The 15,972-nt window shown below is 36.0% G+C and overlaps 5 protein-coding genes across 10 annotated transcripts in view; 1 reads left to right on the forward strand and 4 right to left on the reverse strand.

Moving 5' to 3' along the window:
• Positions 1-407: 407 nt before the first annotated feature.
• Positions 408-4,031, reverse strand: rad1 (RAD1 homolog (S. pombe)). 3 transcript variants are annotated; one of them, XM_081371314.1, is made up of 7 exons: positions 3,926-4,023; positions 3,802-3,843; positions 3,480-3,693; positions 3,291-3,399; positions 2,955-3,213; positions 2,179-2,277; positions 408-1,988 (listed from the first exon to the last, which is right to left on the reverse strand). In XM_081371314.1, the coding sequence occupies exons 3-7, from the start codon at positions 3,672-3,674 to the stop codon at positions 1,811-1,813; spliced, it is 840 nt and encodes a 279-aa protein (XP_081227440.1). In that variant the 5' UTR covers positions 3,675-3,693; positions 3,802-3,843; positions 3,926-4,023; the 3' UTR covers positions 408-1,810. The 3 variants fall into 3 exon arrangements, with proteins under 3 accessions (XP_081227440.1, XP_081227441.1, XP_081227442.1); XM_081371316.1 differs by having other exon boundaries at positions 1,690-1,988; positions 3,802-3,828; positions 3,896-3,950; XM_081371315.1 differs by lacking the exon at positions 3,802-3,843 and having other exon boundaries at positions 1,662-1,988; positions 3,896-4,031.
• Positions 4,032-4,259: 228 nt separating this feature from the next.
• Positions 4,260-6,223, forward strand: ift20 (intraflagellar transport 20 homolog (Chlamydomonas)). 3 transcript variants are annotated; one of them, XM_081371306.1, is made up of 5 exons: positions 4,260-4,366; positions 4,846-5,000; positions 5,130-5,215; positions 5,294-5,397; positions 5,488-6,223. In XM_081371306.1, the coding sequence occupies exons 2-5, from the start codon at positions 4,874-4,876 to the stop codon at positions 5,567-5,569; spliced, it is 399 nt and encodes a 132-aa protein (XP_081227432.1). In that variant the 5' UTR covers positions 4,260-4,366; positions 4,846-4,873; the 3' UTR covers positions 5,570-6,223. The 3 variants fall into 3 exon arrangements, with proteins under 3 accessions (XP_081227432.1, XP_081227431.1, XP_081227433.1); XM_081371307.1 differs by having other exon boundaries at positions 4,316-4,555; XM_081371305.1 differs by having other exon boundaries at positions 4,301-4,366; positions 5,130-5,397; positions 5,488-5,973.
• A 198-nt stretch (positions 6,224-6,421) lies between these two features.
• tmem97 (transmembrane protein 97) lies at positions 6,422-7,277 on the reverse strand (the record flags this gene model as incomplete). The annotated part of the gene is made up of 3 exons (XM_081371304.1): positions 7,099-7,277; positions 6,843-6,987; positions 6,422-6,696 (listed from the first exon to the last, which is right to left on the reverse strand). Exons 1-3 carry the CDS (start codon positions 7,210-7,212, stop codon positions 6,422-6,424), a joined length of 534 nt encoding a protein of 177 aa, XP_081227430.1. The 5' UTR covers positions 7,213-7,277.
• Positions 7,278-7,613: 336 nt separating this feature from the next.
• LOC308693668 (tyrosine kinase receptor Cad96Ca) lies at positions 7,614-12,721 on the reverse strand. Its single transcript, XM_081370749.1, has 12 exons — positions 12,404-12,721; positions 12,201-12,301; positions 11,728-11,815; positions 11,132-11,327; positions 10,901-11,039; positions 10,691-10,789; positions 9,961-10,121; positions 8,973-9,110; positions 8,791-8,902; positions 8,606-8,705; positions 8,103-8,202; positions 7,614-8,017 (listed from the first exon to the last, which is right to left on the reverse strand). Exons 2-12 carry the CDS (start codon positions 12,244-12,246, stop codon positions 7,967-7,969), a joined length of 1,230 nt encoding a protein of 409 aa, XP_081226875.1. The 5' UTR covers positions 12,247-12,301; positions 12,404-12,721; the 3' UTR covers positions 7,614-7,966.
• A 295-nt stretch (positions 12,722-13,016) lies between these two features.
• usp32 (ubiquitin specific peptidase 32) overlaps positions 13,017-15,972 on the reverse strand; it is a 47,374-nt gene continuing 44,418 nt past the window's right edge. For both annotated transcript variants that reach the window (XM_081371076.1, XM_081371075.1), the window contains exon 34: positions 13,017-15,283. In XM_081371076.1, the coding sequence (XP_081227202.1) occupies positions 15,110-15,283 (174 nt within the window). In that variant the 3' untranslated portion in view covers positions 13,017-15,109. The remainder of the gene's footprint in view (positions 15,284-15,972) is intronic.

Raw genomic sequence — 15,972 nt, forward strand, 5'->3', positions numbered from 1 at the left:
AAGACTTTTAGGTTGGCAGATGGAGAAAACCAGGATTGCAATAAATTGTTTTCCATAAGTAGGGATGAATAGCCATAGCCAATAATAAGCCCGCCTGTACTTTCAACGTACACTATCATTATAAAGTTTGGGGTCGATAGTATTTTTAAAAGTTTTTGAAAATAGTCTCTTTTGCTCACCACGGCTGTAACAGTAATACTATGAAATATGATTACAATTTTAATATATTTTAAAATGTAATTTATCCCTGTGACAGCAAAGCTGAATCTTCAGCATCATTACTCCAATCTTCAGTGTCACATGATCCTTCAGAAATCATTCTAATATGATGATTTGCTCTTCAAGAAACAATGGAATTTTTTAAAGGATTATTTAATGAATAGAAAGTTAGATGAACTTTCTATTTATCAGATGAATAGAAAGCATTTATTTGAAATACAAATATTTTGAAACATTATAAATATTTGCTGAATAAAAGTATTAATTTCTTTAAAAAATATACATATTTATATTGTACTGACCCCAAACTTTTGTTCAATAGTGTAGCTCTAAGATGTACAGTTTATTGACAAGCAGAATAATACAGACCAGACATTCAGACATTATTAAAAGAAAAATGTCAAACATTGGTCCAACTCTGAAAAACTAAAAATGTCCCTTTAAATATATTGCTGTAACGAGTCTATATAGCGACAAATTTGGCATAATCCCTATTGCCCCCCTCTCTCTATAAACTGTTAATATAACATTAATATATAACATATATAATATATATATATAACATCAACATAAGCCTTTTAGCCAAATTTTTCGATACTGATATGGTGATGTTTTAAACAAATCTTCTTGATTCTCAGAATGCTATTCATTAAATTAGCCAACAACTCTCTAATTTGCTTAAAAATGGTGTAACACTATTTAATAGCAACTTTGTTTTTAGTGGGCTTTTCTGCAGCGTCTACAAGCAGCGTTGGACATCCATCAGTCAGGGCAGTAACCCGCTGAGAGGAGAGTGACAGAAGCTCGCTTGTTTTGCTCCTGTGATGTTCCTCTGCCCGGAAACAGTGTTGCCTCGACAGCTGCGAATGGAGAAGCGATTGGTCGCGAGGCGGCAGTTCAAGCATCGCGCGCGCTGTTCTGGGACTCTCTGTTAGGAGTGCGTGCGTCAGCCAGCGTCAACATCAAGCTGCTTTGCTCGACTGCATGTTTGCCTCGCAACGCATTCGTGTAATAAAATGAACACCCATTAAAAATGTAGATGTTCCAGACAACAGCTTTCGCTGTTAGTCAGTAATTTAGAGCAAAGTAAACATTACGAGTGGACTTATAAACCGACTATTGATAAAATACTATCTCTCTCATTCACACACACACACACACACACACACACACACACACACACACACACACACACACACACACACACACACACACACACACACACACACACACACACACACACACACACACACACACACACACACACACACACACACAATTTCAATTAATATACGAGTTAAAAGCTAAATTTAAAACATGCCTCTCTATCTCTATATATGTAAAACCTTAATCCCAACACTAGACTAATATTTGCAGTGACCTAATTAGCATTTCTCTGCCGCCCTCTGCCGATCACACATAGCATTGTCTCAAATTCAATACAAAATCCACAAGTTTTTTTAATTTTTATTTCTAACTATATTAAGCTTCTGTTTAAGTATAGAACATAAATTATCAGAATAAAGGACCATGAGGTCAGTGCACACTGAATATCAAACAAAACAAAAACAGTTATGAAGAATTTCCAAAATCACTCTTCTCCCACTTCTTCATCAGGGCAGCAATAGTATTCCACAAAACAAATCTGACCATCATCATTCCTCACAAGATACTGCAGAGAGAGAAAGCCTCGGCTGTCTGTTCTCACCGAGACTTTACAGGACAGAGCCAAGGCCTTTGTAGAAGGTTTCAACAGGGAGATCTTATACCTTGGAGAATAAACATAAGAGAAAATAAATCTTAGTGACTCAGAAAACTTTATTGTTCTTTTACCACTTACATGTGAATGCCTTGGAAGTTAATTTATAAGCCGCTTGTTTTATGAAGTTCTGAATTTAGCAGATACACAGAGCTCTGATTGATGGGGAATGCAATCTAAAACAGAAACGGTCCTCCTACCTGTTGGTCTGTAATTTAGTACACTGGAACAGCTCCATCATGTCTGAGTCTTTAGGATAATCATAATGGGCATTTCCAGAATTACCGAATGTGGATAATCTAGGGTGAAAAGGAAAATAATAATGAATATGTATTGACATTTAAGTTTGACTTGACAACACCACACTTTATTTTTCACTCAGCAATAGACCAAATTAATAGATATCATAATTGGAGCTGACATTATATATTATAATTAATAACCTTACATTAGTATTTCCTTGATTCAATTATATACACTGTTGTTCAAACGTTAGGGGTCAGTACGATTTTTTTCTTCAAGAAAATATTACTTTTGTACTTAAAGAGACAGTAAAGACATTGAGATTTTTACAAAAGATTTCTATTCAAAATAAATGCTGTTCTTTTGAACTTTCTATTTATCAAAGAATCCTGGAAGTAAATTCTGGAAAGTTTCTACAAAACATGATACTGTTTTCAACCATTGATAATAATAAGAAATGTTTCTTGAACAGCAAATCAGAATAATTTCATTAGGATCATGTGACACTGGAGTAATGATGCTGAAAATTCAGCTTTAACATCACAGGAACATTTTAAAATATAATCAAATAGAAAACAGTTATTTGAAATTGTAATGATATTTCACAATATATTGTTTTTACATTACTGCAGATAAAAAAAAAACTGCTTGGTGCTCACATAAGAGACTTCTTTCATTAACATTAAAGGTAGTGTTGGCACGCTGATCTGTTGTTTTTACACGATTACTGTACCTGAAGTAAGGATGGCTCGGTGACATAGTAATCTGCAGAACTTCACTGGTCATGTCAAGCTCAGAGAAAGCCTCTTTAAGACTGTCGGACTGCAGGATCACCTTGTTGGTTACATTCGTGCTGCAAAAGTCAAAGTCTATGGGCTCCTCAGGCTCCTGTGTATTAATCTTGCACACGGTGACCACACCGCCTTCCTCCAGGAATAAAGTCAGCGGATATCCATAGCCATTGTAGCACATTCTCAGGGCAGTGCACACACCTCAACGGTACAATAAAAGAGAAATTAGTTAAATACATTTTACAAAAGAAAGACCGGATCACCGTTAAGATACACACCTGGGGTTGTGCTCGCCCCAAAGATGGTTAGGCAATCCAGAAGAACGGTTAAGTTAACCTGAAACCCAACTGCATCCTCTTTGATAGTGTATTCTTGAAAGATGTCAGCCTGAGGAAACAGACACACAATACACTGCTCAACCCAACTGCTGACAACTGAACCTGTCAGAAACGGTCCTCAACACCAACCTGAATGAAGGCATTAGCTTGAAGGCATTTGGAGTCCTCTACAGTGACTTTTAACCCATTCTGCGTTGCATTGAAGATGGCATGGTCTTTGAAAGAGATGGCTTTCAGGATGTTGGACAGATTCCTTGCGTTATCCAAACTGGCTATCAGAATGTACTGGTCAATGTCCGCTTGGGACTGAGTTGACAGAGGCATGTTTCTGCGTTGTCAGCATCTGCAAGGACATTTAAAACATCTAACGTTAACTAACTAACTTATATTAGCTGTTTACAAATTATGGTGATACGAAAACAGAGACATTACACTAAATTTGTGCACCTACCTACATACATGATCAAGCTGTCAATCTCTGGGGAAAACTAACCTTAAACATAAACAGTATATGTTTTATATATGTACATATATATTTAACCTACCGAGTATAGATATGAAATATAAAGATTTACATCTCTTTTTTAGAGTTTGGCGCCCTTAAGTGGCCGCTGCTCAGTCTTCTTCTGGTGTTTTGAGTTTCGTTGTTCATTCGATCCCTCGCACGCACCGCAGAGGTCTGATGCGGAACTGCAGGAAGACTTGATATGCGGACGGTTTCAATATTAGGAGGGGGAGTCATGGTGTGAAAAGTTAGGCACAAACACACTTGTACTGTAATCTCTCATAATTACAATAAAGACAATATTTATATAAATTTATGATATAGACTAATGCTTTATTTAATTTCCATAAATGCAAGGTGTCAAACATAAATATTTAAAATGCGTTTGTGCACCCCTCTCACTCATCATGAGTTGGACCAGCCGTCGCCTGGCAGCCGAGAGACAGCCAGACAGATGCGAGGAGGCGGTCGGTCGGTCAGCCCGGCAGAAGTGCCACATAATCAGTTAAAGGTCAGTTACGTTTGAGACATTCCCTGGTTTATTTAACTTTATGTAAGTGTGTAATTCCATTTAATAATTTGAGCGACTAACTATAAAAAAATAACAATACGTCCAAGCTAAGTTCCCAGCTGGTCTGTGTTTGTTTATCTATCTCAATAGTAACCATACCATACCAACAACAACAACAAAGCGAAACTTGTGAGCAGTAGCATTTCTTCCTCATCTATGTATTTAAACTAAGTTGACATGTTTTATGTAATGTAACGGCAGTGGTAGTTACATGTAACGTTAGTTCAAATTAACCAGCTAACTAGCTAAGCGGTTTGCTAGCTTATTGTGAGCTGGTGACTGCAGGGAAATCAATATTATATTCGCTTTTCGCCACTAACGTTACTGGGTTCACATTTGGAACGGAATAAAATGATGCGCGTGCAATTTCTTTTAAAATAGCTGCTAGCCCTGTTTATGTATTTCTGTGTGATTTCCAGATATTATCGAGGTTTAGGTCCTCTGGTCATGGCTAAAGACCCGTTGGCAGAGGCTGGTCTTCATTTTGATGAACTCAACAAATTGCGAGTACTCGAGCCCGACGTGAGCCAGAAAACCACTGAGCTCAAAGAGGAATGCGAGGACTTTGTCGACAGTGAGTTTTTTATTTGTTCTTTATCTTATTGAGTTTACTTCATCTCTCGTGTTGACTAAACAGTATTTCGTTGCTTCTTTTGACAGTACAGATCAATGATTTATGCTTGGCATTTGTTTTTGAAAACAGAGATTGGACAGTTTCAGAAAATTGTAGGTGGACTTATTGAACTTGTGGATGAACTGGCAAAGGAAGCCGAAACTGAAAAAATGAAGGTACTCTCTTGCATTTTAAATAACCTGCAGTGCAGATTTGTTATGTTCATTTATATAACTTCAGTGATTGTTCTACAGGCCATAGGTGCAAGAAATTTGCTGAAATCGGTTGAAAAGCAACGAGAGGCCCAACAGCAACAGCTTCAGGCTTTGATCGCAGAAAAGAAAATGCAGTTGGAAAGGTATCCGGTCTTATTAGTAGGCCGATCAATGATATATTTGTGCTCTGTATTTTTCCACTATATGTGATACTATAATTGTCTGTTTTGCAGGTACCGAATAGAATATGAAGCTCTTCAGAAAGTCGAAGCAGAGCAGAATGAATTCATCGATCAGTTTATACTGCAGAAATAAGAGTGCTGTTTTCTCTCTCTCTGTTGGACAGAAAAAAGTGATGCTATGCATCTTAACTCACAATGACTTCCTATAAAGTACTGGGTCCCAAAGTAGGTTAATTGAATTGAGCAGTTTATAGGTGACAGCAGACATCAACCTGTCTGTTTCAGCCTCAACCTCTGACTCTATTGTGTTAACATTGAGTGCTTTTGCATGGCCAGTTCCAGGGGGCATACTTGTAATCTTTCCAACTATAGTTCATAATCTCAGATACTATTTATATACAATATAAGTTATTTATACTATTTATATGGAAATTAGTTTGTAAATCATTCTTTTTGTACAACAGCAAAATACAGTATTTGCATGTTACTGTAAATAATTCCATCATGAGACATCTTCAGGTAAATTGTTTATTTTCTGTATGATTTTTATTTTAACTGCTGTTTGTGACTTGAACCCGTCCAGTTTTATTTGATCATATCCTCATGGCAATTTTATTGTCTGTTCATGGGACCACACCAAAATATTTTCCATAGAAGTTATGGAAAGCTATTTAATATGAAATTGACTTATTTGTTTACATTAACCGTTATTCGGTGTGTAATCTCAATATTTGACTAACTTCATACAGATTTGAAGAACATTTGAATAAAAATATATTTTGCTTTTACATGTGTTGTCATCAGTAAACAAAACTGTAAATTACCATGAGGTCAAAAATTGCGATTTTTTTGCTTAAAAATTACATACAATTATCAAATATGCTGGTACATATTTTTAACCAGTATAAACTAGCAATAACATTGAAACCCTGGTGGGTTGTAATGAATGCATCCATCTATAATGCGTAGATGGGATGAACTGGAATTATCTTTGTTTCTTGGACTTTGAGGAAGTGTTTTCTTTCGGAGAGGTTGAGTTATAAGTTGAGCTGAAGAGCATGGTGAGCAGTATCATGACGGGGATGATGAGGTACGGAGCATAAATTGACACCAGTGTCAGGCGTTCGTTCAAAGTTCGGGGTCCAGGATGTGGCGCCAGAGGAAAGTTATGGAAAAGCACATGGCTTAAAATTGGGACTAGAGTAGTGGCCACATGGACGGAGTAAATGATTGCTGGAGTTCTGATCCATTTGCAGCCACCTATTAAATGGAAAACATCATATCAATTAACAGGAGTAATGTGACCATAGTGACTGGTATGCATTGACACAAGTGATTCACCACTAGATGTCATTGTTGTGTGATTCAAGACGTCTGATTCCACAAATGATCGAGGTACTACTGACCCTTCAGGAAAGCGTATGCTGCAACTGGGAAAAAGGGCAGCTGGACGAGAGCTTCGCAGAATACAAAAGATTTGAACCAGGCAGGAGGGTCCATCATCATCGGATCCTTGAATTCAGCGGCATACCAGTGCAATAAGTTTCTCAGCTGTAACACAAATAATAATATTACATACAAAACTGCTAAACTTAGGATATTATATGGTTCTGTTAGTGACAAATACAACTGAGTGTGTAGCAGCACAAAGTGCAAACTTACCTCAGGTGGATACAGATGTTCGGGAAGTAAAGCCTGAAGATCAACCATGAGAGTAATTGGAATGTGCGACGCAAAGTAAATGAAATATATAATTTCTAAAGCGCGAAGTAACATTTTAATTGTCTAGTGCTTTAACAGTTTTCGACAAGTTCCTTCTCCGTCGGTGGTTCAGCAGCCGTGGACGGCGTCAGTGGTCAATTATAAAGTAGCGTGTTACTCTGACTCTGTTTCTGATTGGTCCTTTAACTCGGTGACTTCTAATCTTTGTCTTTTCATTGGTCCATCGGCTCGGTTGATTCCTGAAGTTGGGCGGATTCTTGATTGCACATTGGCTCATTGAGAACACAATCCTTACAAAAATGACCATAGCAACTAGTTTTATGATAAAATAGATGCTTATTTTATTGTTACTTAAATTAAATTAGTCATTATTAAGCATTAGCCACCATTGTAATAAAAAAAAAGTGCAATTTGTGAAGGAAGCACTCACCACCATTAAACATTTCAAGACTTTTAAATTGTTAAACTTATTTTATTAAATAATTTTGTGTTAACAAAGCATGCTTATGACAACAAACACTGACTTTTTTTAGTTGTTGTTTTCAAAATGATCCATGGAAATATTGCAAGAATACTGTGATTTGGTCATTAGAGTTGTGTAATGTCATATATATATATATATTATGGATCAGAGAGCACACACAGAATTAAATCCTTAAATATAAACATTGTTAAAAAAGTATGCCTGCACACAATTAAGTAGGTGTTACACGAGAACAATGATAAAATAATTGCTACAACATTATTGTAGTATTAAAAAAGTTATTTGATGTGTAGAACAACGATTTATGTATTATTTTTTTTTCATTCACTTTTCTTCTGCATTCATGATCCTTTGGTTGTCAACGTCCACATAATCCTGCAATATATCAGTAATGTTTTATCACTTATCTCTAGTATAAAGGTAAAGAGTGAAGAGTGGCTCAAGGACAAATATGACTCACCCCATCACTCTCCACAATATTCTCCAGGATCTTGACAATGTCTGCAAATGAAGGTCTCGATGTGTATGGATCCGACCAGCAGTCTAGTATGATCTGTTCCCTACATGTTAAAATAGATTTTTATTACTGGAAACCATTACTGCAGAAGCTTGTTTCCACAACGGAATAAAAAATAAAAAATCTGACTCAATCAAATTCTCAAATTCAGACTTTTTTTCTAGCAATTGCGAGTTTGTAATTCCGAGATATAAACTTGCAATTGCAAAATTAAAGTCAGAATTACAAGATATAAACTGTTTCCTCGCAATTTCAACTTTTTGTAAATATCTCGCAATTTTGTATGCAATTGCAAGAAAAAAATTGTGAGATAAAAAGTCGAAATTACCTGGAAACAAGCTTCCATACATAACAGACAGTAGGTCAGTAAGTTATTACGATGACAAAATATAATTGATATGATATATTTTAATATATATAATAATATATTCGATATGGTCACTCACATTTCTGCACGGCAGGTACTGGGGACAGTGTTTTTATATCCAGCACAGACACTATACACCACTTGCTCAGATGTGTTCAGATTTGGATATGGCAAGGTGCCTAAAAAAAATACAAAATCCAATATTTGTGATTTATTCATCAAAAATATTTGATAAATCAACCAAATATCTCAGATATTTCTCACCAAATGACTGCATTTCCCACAGCACGATCCCAAACGCCCAGACATCTCCCTTAAAGCTGTAGTAGTTGTTCCGGAAGTACTCTGGAGGGTACCAGCGCAGGGGAACGCGTTCCTATGAGGTCACATTAATATTAGCCAGATGGTCAATGAAGATGTGGGAAGAACAGGTGCGATTAGTTCACCTTGTGTTGTTTTTTCCTGCTGCTGCGTCTGCTCCTCATGCGGGTCAAGTCCCTGGCCAGGCCAAACTCCGCTACCTTCACCTCCCATGGGAATCGGCTCACCAAAATGTTCCTTAAGGCAAGGTCACAGTGCACCACCTGAATGGTACGGAGAAAACGTCCAAATCATTCTTTCCATTTTTCCATTCATGTATAGACCCAGCCCCTTTTCAGCTCTGCGCTCGTTGCGTTCTGTCTTCCGGTAAGATCTTACGGATTTATGAATGAACTGCTCATTTTAAAATCTCTTCGGTCAACTGACATCCACTTTAAACATTACACTGCTCGTTTTATCCTTTGTTAACTATACAAGTAAATCCACTTCACCGGCTAATTACTCTTCGACAGCGATATGCCATAGAAATACACAAAAACAGAAGTTTAAACAAAATTCTAAAGATGGCTTGTAGGGGTGTAACAATATACCCTCATGTCACGCTTCGATACATATCACGAAACTGAACTCACGATACGATATTATTGCGATACTTATGGCAAAAGGTTAACAAAAAATACTGTTGATTAAAATGTTAAATTTGGTATTACGCTGTGGGTGGAAATGAATAGGCTTGGCCAGTGGTGACACCAGAATAAAAATATTCATGATTCTGAAGCTGAAAATACAGGATTATTTTAGACGAATATGCTTGCACTCTTGTCACTGACTAGATATATTTAAAATAATGTAGGTCACTTTTTACTGGTAACATGACTTTAAGCACAAATACTCCCCCATTGCATTATCATACATTATATTCAAAATCATATATAGCAGTTTAATGTAGTACTGAAACTGAAACTAATTTTAAACTGAAACTTGTCATTTTCATTTTGGTAGTACAATATATATTGTGACACGATATATTGTTGCACCCCTAATGCCTTGTTTCACTCTTGCATTAGGTCTATATGAGAAGAGCTGTATTATATTTGTGCCAGCTTGTGATACCATTTTAGAGCGCAAGTGCTCCATGCCGAGGGCGATGTGGTAAGACGCAATGGTGAACTGGCTTTGCAGTTCAGGTTCGGCACTCAGCTCGTCTTTGTGTTTCTGCACAAAACTGCGCAAGGTCCCGTAGCTTATGAACTCCATGATCAGCATATACGGCTCTGTGAAAACAGACAGTTTTGGTCACATGATGCATTATTTTAGTAAGTTTGACAAGTTTTCTTGAATGATAAATGAATAATAGTCGAAGTGGAGAGGGAATGTTATATTGCAAGTGGATTCATTAACGGATATTGCTACAACAAATTAATATCTCTATATTCTACTGTAAATTTAGTGATATTTGTTAAGATTATTGTTGAACAGGATTTGAACAAACCCATTATTCTATGTATTACACTCATCCTGCAACGATTGATGATGATCAAATCATGCGAAAAATGCTGTTACTTTCTAACTGAGGAAGCTTACAATTTTTACCTGGTGGGCGATCAAACAGAAGAAAAAAAACATTATAGGAGGGGCTTGAAACATATTTTGGGACGAGACTATCATATAGACCACCTATAACACCCTAACAACCACAAATAACATAAAAAAACACTTTAGCAACACTTGTCAACCATTTCAACACCCTAAGACTGTCGGCAAGTTTTTCTCAGGCAAGATCTAGTGTATATTTCACTGTTTAGCGGCATTTAAGGTTTAGTCATACAGCAGCATGACTTACCCTCCACTGTATTCCAGTCTAACAGCTGCATCACATTTTTATGATATGCCAGCTTTCTCATAATAGACACCTCGTTTTCCATCTGCTTAGGGGTGATGCCTGCAAATGACAGCAAATCTAAACATCAGCTGGATAATTAAGATATTCACACAATAACTTGTTTTCAAAATGCATTTAAATCAACAAAAATGTGTTTGCGTATAGTTTTACCGTCTTTTCCAATTTTGCAAGTGACCAGTGAGTGTCCTCTACAAGTGCCCTTAATTATCCTTCCTTTGTAGAAGACTCCTTCTTTACCCGCCTTTATGAGCTGAATAAGGTTCAGGTCTGCTTTTGTGAACCGGGGAACCTGAAGATCAGTTCTTTATGTTACATTGGTGAGCACTATACAAGTCAGTCAAATCACATTTCAAAATATTTCTAAATAAAGATGTAGTGAACCTGTAGTGGAGGCTTCCAGGGAAATCTGCAGCTGGGTTTAGTTTCTTGTCTCTGTAATGGGCTCTCTGTAGTACGTTCTGGTAGTTCAGGAAGATTCAGGACATTGGGAGATGGAGGAAGAGAATCTTGGGAAGGAACTCTGGGGATCGACCGTTCCTGCCTCAAATCCCGTATGATCTTCTTCATTGACCGATACCTAATAAGAGAAACAAACAGAGCGTTTTCAAAAGCTCGATACATATAAATAAAAATGATTAATTTTCTTTTATAAATAACTGCAAAAATTGTATATTAAAAGTGGAAAATTGTTGAAAAGTATATATTTATATGTGTGTGTGTATGTGTGTGTGTGTATGTATATATATATATATATACACATACATACATATACATATACATATATATATATATATATATACACATACACACACACACACACACATATATTTATAAACTTTAATATTAGATGCGATTAATCGATTTCACAGCACAATTTAATAATATAATATTTATATAAATATTAAATAATTACTATTAGATAAAGTTTATCCATCCACAAGGGTCCATTGATTAAAAAAAAAACTATTAAAATATACTTGTTTAGGCAAAGGCATCCAAGTATCATCGTGAAGAAAACGGTGACAGCAAAGATGCAGATTAGAACGATGTGTCCAACATCAAGGTCTGTAAAAAGAGAAAACCAAATCAAAGAGAAATAATCCACTGTTTTCATATAGACACATGCAACATACAACTATAATTTTAGTATAATTCATTTTGGTTACAATTTTGAAGCACGTCACCAATATTTTTCACAAGTTATGGAGAAAATTATATAATGTAGATGTATATAATTATGTAATATATATATATATATATATATATATATATATATATATATATATATATATATATATATATAGTAGTCAACTTTTGAAGTGGATCACAACCTTTCATCAGTTATACATGAATTTTGATCAATACCCGCTCTTGTCTTAGGACAACTGATGAACTTTTTTGATCCACTTCAAATGTTGACTACTGTATATACATGCACATATATACTTACTCTTCCAGCCTGGTAAATTTGAATCGGATGAATTGTCAGTTGCCATAATGAAGTCAAAAGCATCATATGCTTTTTAAAATCATCTGAGAGATATTTCAGGGCTAAAACAGAAAAAGACACGAGACAAAAATGATCATTTCATGTTTCACAGCCATTTTAAATTTCATTTAAACTAATGTTTGATCATATTATACGCAATATACCTTAAATGTTAACCAGGCGACGTCTCCTTTTAAGTTCAAATGCAAGACCTGAAAAGCAAATGTGTAAAAGATGTGTTGTCTCCTTGAAGAAAAGACAACAGAATGCAGGTCCCCAGGATGAACTCATTATGCAACGCACACCATTGTCTACAGTAGATTTCTTCTGCATGATATGAGCATGCATGAAGACCACTGAGTTTAAGGTGCTGTTCAGAACAATAAGCCACAATTCTTCAGCACTTGTGGTTTAGAGCAGAGTTCTATAAGTAGCACGGTATGCAGATCGACTGACTTCCTGACTACAGAATGCTCGTCTACAAATACATGTGCAACCCACAAAGTGCTCAAAGGTCTTGGGGTGATTCTCATGAAGTCAATTTGTATATTTCATTCAAGGGAAATATTCGAAAGGAAAATATTCTGTAAAGTGAGTGGAAGGGTCCTATAAAAGGTTAGTTTAAATGTCAAATGTGGCTTGAATTCAAGGAAATAGGTCTGATTGATGGCACTGGACGCTATAGAGCCCGACAGAGGGAGGTGTGTGGTTTCCTCTTCGCTGTTGAAGGAAACACCTCGCATTATTCGTATGTAATAAACACAGAAGAGAAAAGCTCGCATTTGGCTGCATTTAATTTGTTTCTTGAATAATTGTTACAGATCAACATCATCACTCCATATACAACTACAAGTACATTTGTACAGTTCATTTTCATTGGCGTATTTACAAAACATTTATGTACATTTGTCAGTGCAATGTCAATTTTATTCTTTAAACAACACTTTACAAAATAAAGTTCATTAAATTAATACATCTCTAGCAGTTCATCAAAATTAATTTAACAAAATTAGGACTAACGACATAGACAAAGACACACATCAGTAGTTGATTGCACTACTTGAAAAGAGATCATTTTGCCATTTTAATAAATTATCCCTGTATAAAAGAAAAGAAAAGTGAATGCTTAAAGTTTGTGGTTACTGTAATTGTAATACATCAAACAGCCAATTTTTATTTAAGAGTGATATCATTTGTTTTTGGATGTTGGATATCTTTAGATTTTTCTTCCAACATTAAAATACCTAAAAACTGCTTACAGTCCATTTATCATATTTGCATTACTCATGATGATTAATCATTTCCTTACAGTAACACACCTGTGTTTATTTCACATACAGTTCTTTTTCTGACAGGGATAAACCTTTCTTTGATGGCTAACATTTAGAATATCCAAGGAAATCTGAAAAGTACAGCAGCAAAATGGGTGCGGGCGAATGAATCCCGATGATTTCCAAGGGTTTAACGTCCCCACACAGGAGGAGCTCATTCAGTTGACGAGTCGCTGAAAAATAAGAGCCATTCAGTATTTCATACATCATTTCACAGTGGTAATTAAGTTGGGCTCTCTTTTCGAGAGTCACTAAAGAAATGCTACTAATAACCTGGAATACCCTCTGACACAGACGTCCAGAACGTTCAGCAGTTTAGTGAGGATGCTGTTCTCTAAAAGCATGGGTTGTGAAATATTCTTCTGTGCTAATACTGTTCACACAACAGACCTTATATGCTCTTGTCTGACAGTATTCAATGCTTCCCACAGATTACGTACATGACCAGCAGAACACTTTGGCTTGGACGCATGAGAAAACATTAATCAGATATGTATCTGTTTGCCGTTTTTAGTCTCTGGGGTCAACAGTTTTTTGTAAAGCAAAAAAAACAGTAGTAACAGGAAAACGTGTACAAAGCAGCGGTATTGTTGAGAGGACGTGGTTTGCTCAGACTGCTAAGACTAAAGCTGTAAGCAAATGTGTTTAGGCAAAGTGAACTACTGCATTAAAAAAAAATTCACATTGATAAAAATAAATTTATAAAAAAAGAAAAGAAAAAAGATATACATTTACTCTTCTAAAAAAAATGAAGTCTCAAAATAACCCGCTTAAATAAGATTTAAAACTTAAAAACAAAACAAAAAAAACAGCATATGTATAATTTGGCAGCAGGGAGTGGGAGGATATTCTATTAAATGGCAGAAATTGTCTTTAAAATGAACTTTTTTTGGAAGTGAATTTTGTCCATAAAATAATTTCAACTGCCCTCAGATGATATAATACTGTCACAATGATTTTCAATGAACAGTTGGCCAAAAGATGTGAGGTAGTGTATGGAATTTACTGTAGAAAAAAATAAAATAAATCAACTATGACAAAACTAAGCCAACCAAACCTTTAGAGAAACCTTTTAGGGCTCTATAATTTATACCAACACCATGTTCCCCATCAGTTTCCTAATTAAAAGAATCCGTTCTGTCCATTAGCATTCAGAAATGTAGCACTACAGAAGCACAAGCTCTTGTTATGTGATTTTTGGATTCACCTGTGTGGGTTGGCATGTGAACGAGCAGTTTTGTCTGTTTGGTAATGGTGATATCAAGGGATTGGCTAACAGTTATTTGTTTGCTTGGCAACAATCACATGATCGCTACAGTTCTCTGTGATTCACTCATTCGCCCTCTCCCTCGTGTATCTGAAGTGTCAGGTACCTCTATTCTGAAAGCACAGTCAGCGGCGGTGTTGTGCCTGTCAGCTAACTGATATTTTGTGCTTTCACAAATGATGGTCCTCTGGGGCGGCTCTGCCGTTTCAGTCCTCATTGCACTGGCGTTCTGACAGACCCCCCTAGTGTCTTTAATGTGGAAGAGCATGGCATCACTGCAGCACACAGTACTTCTTGTAGTCAGATTCAAAGTCTTCGTCCATGCTTGTGGTGTCTGCCATCTTTTTGCCCTCTGTTTTTGGCAGAAACTGCGAGTAGTCCACTCCCTGTTGCTCATAGAACAGGATGTAAGCTGAATCTGTGTCAATCTCGTCCGAGTGAACTTCCTGAATAGATGACAAGAAACGGTTTGTTTTAAGTGTTGCACAATACTTGTTTTAGTGTTGTCACGAAACCAGACATTATCAAACTTTCAGTAGTCGACACCAATGCAAGGGAAATTTCAGGAATGTAAATTCAGATTCAGATTCACTTTATTAGCCATTTGCAGTATAAAACCACATTGGAAAAAAATGTGCAAGGAGCTCAAAGTGCAATGTCAACACATAAGATGACACAACATAAAAAACAGACAAGCAAGTGCCACATAAAAAAGTAAAATGCTGTACATTAAAAGTCTAAAGTAAATTTAAAATATGGTATCAAAATTTCCATGTTGATACCATAGTACTACTTACATTGAACGCATGATTTTTATGTCAGATTGAATTGTTTTTTATTTAATTTTTCAGCAGTCGACACCAATGCAAGGGAAATGTTTCAGGTATATAAACTCAACGTTGATACCACAGTACTTATATTAAACATGCTATTTTAATTTAATTTCATTTTAAATAATATTAAAATAACATTTATTTCAATTAATTCGATTTAATTCAATTCAAACAATGTTGATCTTTTGAAAGCACCTGCCAGTCAATGTGATGATACCAAATTCAGTTGGTAATTGCTATGTCAGATTCTTCAGGCTGTAGCACCCAATTTGTTTATTTTAGTATCATAAGTACGGGTACTT

Source organism: Scardinius erythrophthalmus, assembly GCF_964197995.2.
Source record: "Scardinius erythrophthalmus genome assembly, chromosome: 7".
In the NCBI taxonomy this organism is placed as follows: domain Eukaryota; kingdom Metazoa; phylum Chordata; class Actinopteri; order Cypriniformes; family Leuciscidae; genus Scardinius; species Scardinius erythrophthalmus.

Bases quoted from the DNA above. Each gene is read 5' to 3' on its own strand.
- rad1 (XM_081371314.1), bottom strand. From the start codon at position 3,674: ATGCCTCTGTCAACTCAGTCCCAAGCGGACATTGACCAGTACATTCTG. The intron at 3,400-3,479 runs GTTGGTGTTGAG...CTGTTTCCTCAG, and splicing joins AAGCTAATGCCTTCATTCAG to GCTGACATCTTTCAAGAATA. The intron at 1,989-2,178 runs GTAGGAGGACCG...TTATTCTCCAAG, and splicing joins ACTAAATTACAGACCAACAG to GTATAAGATCTCCCTGTTGA.
- ift20 (XM_081371305.1), top strand. From the start codon at position 4,874: ATGGCTAAAGACCCGTTGGCAGAGGCTGGTCTTCATTTTGATGAACTC. The intron at 5,001-5,129 runs GTGAGTTTTTTA...TTTTGAAAACAG, and splicing joins ATGCGAGGACTTTGTCGACA to AGATTGGACAGTTTCAGAAA. The intron at 5,398-5,487 runs GTATCCGGTCTT...TCTGTTTTGCAG, and splicing joins AAGAAAATGCAGTTGGAAAG to GTACCGAATAGAATATGAAG.
- LOC308693668 (XM_081370749.1), bottom strand. From the start codon at position 12,246: ATGGCAACTGACAATTCATCCGATTCAAATTTACCAGGCTGGAAGA. The intron at 11,328-11,727 runs GTATATTTTAAT...TTCTCTTATTAG, and splicing joins GGATGCCTTTGCCTAAACAA to GTATCGGTCAATGAAGAAGA. The intron at 8,706-8,790 runs GTGAGAAATATC...TATTTTTTTTAG, and splicing joins GTGGGAAATGCAGTCATTTG to GCACCTTGCCATATCCAAAT.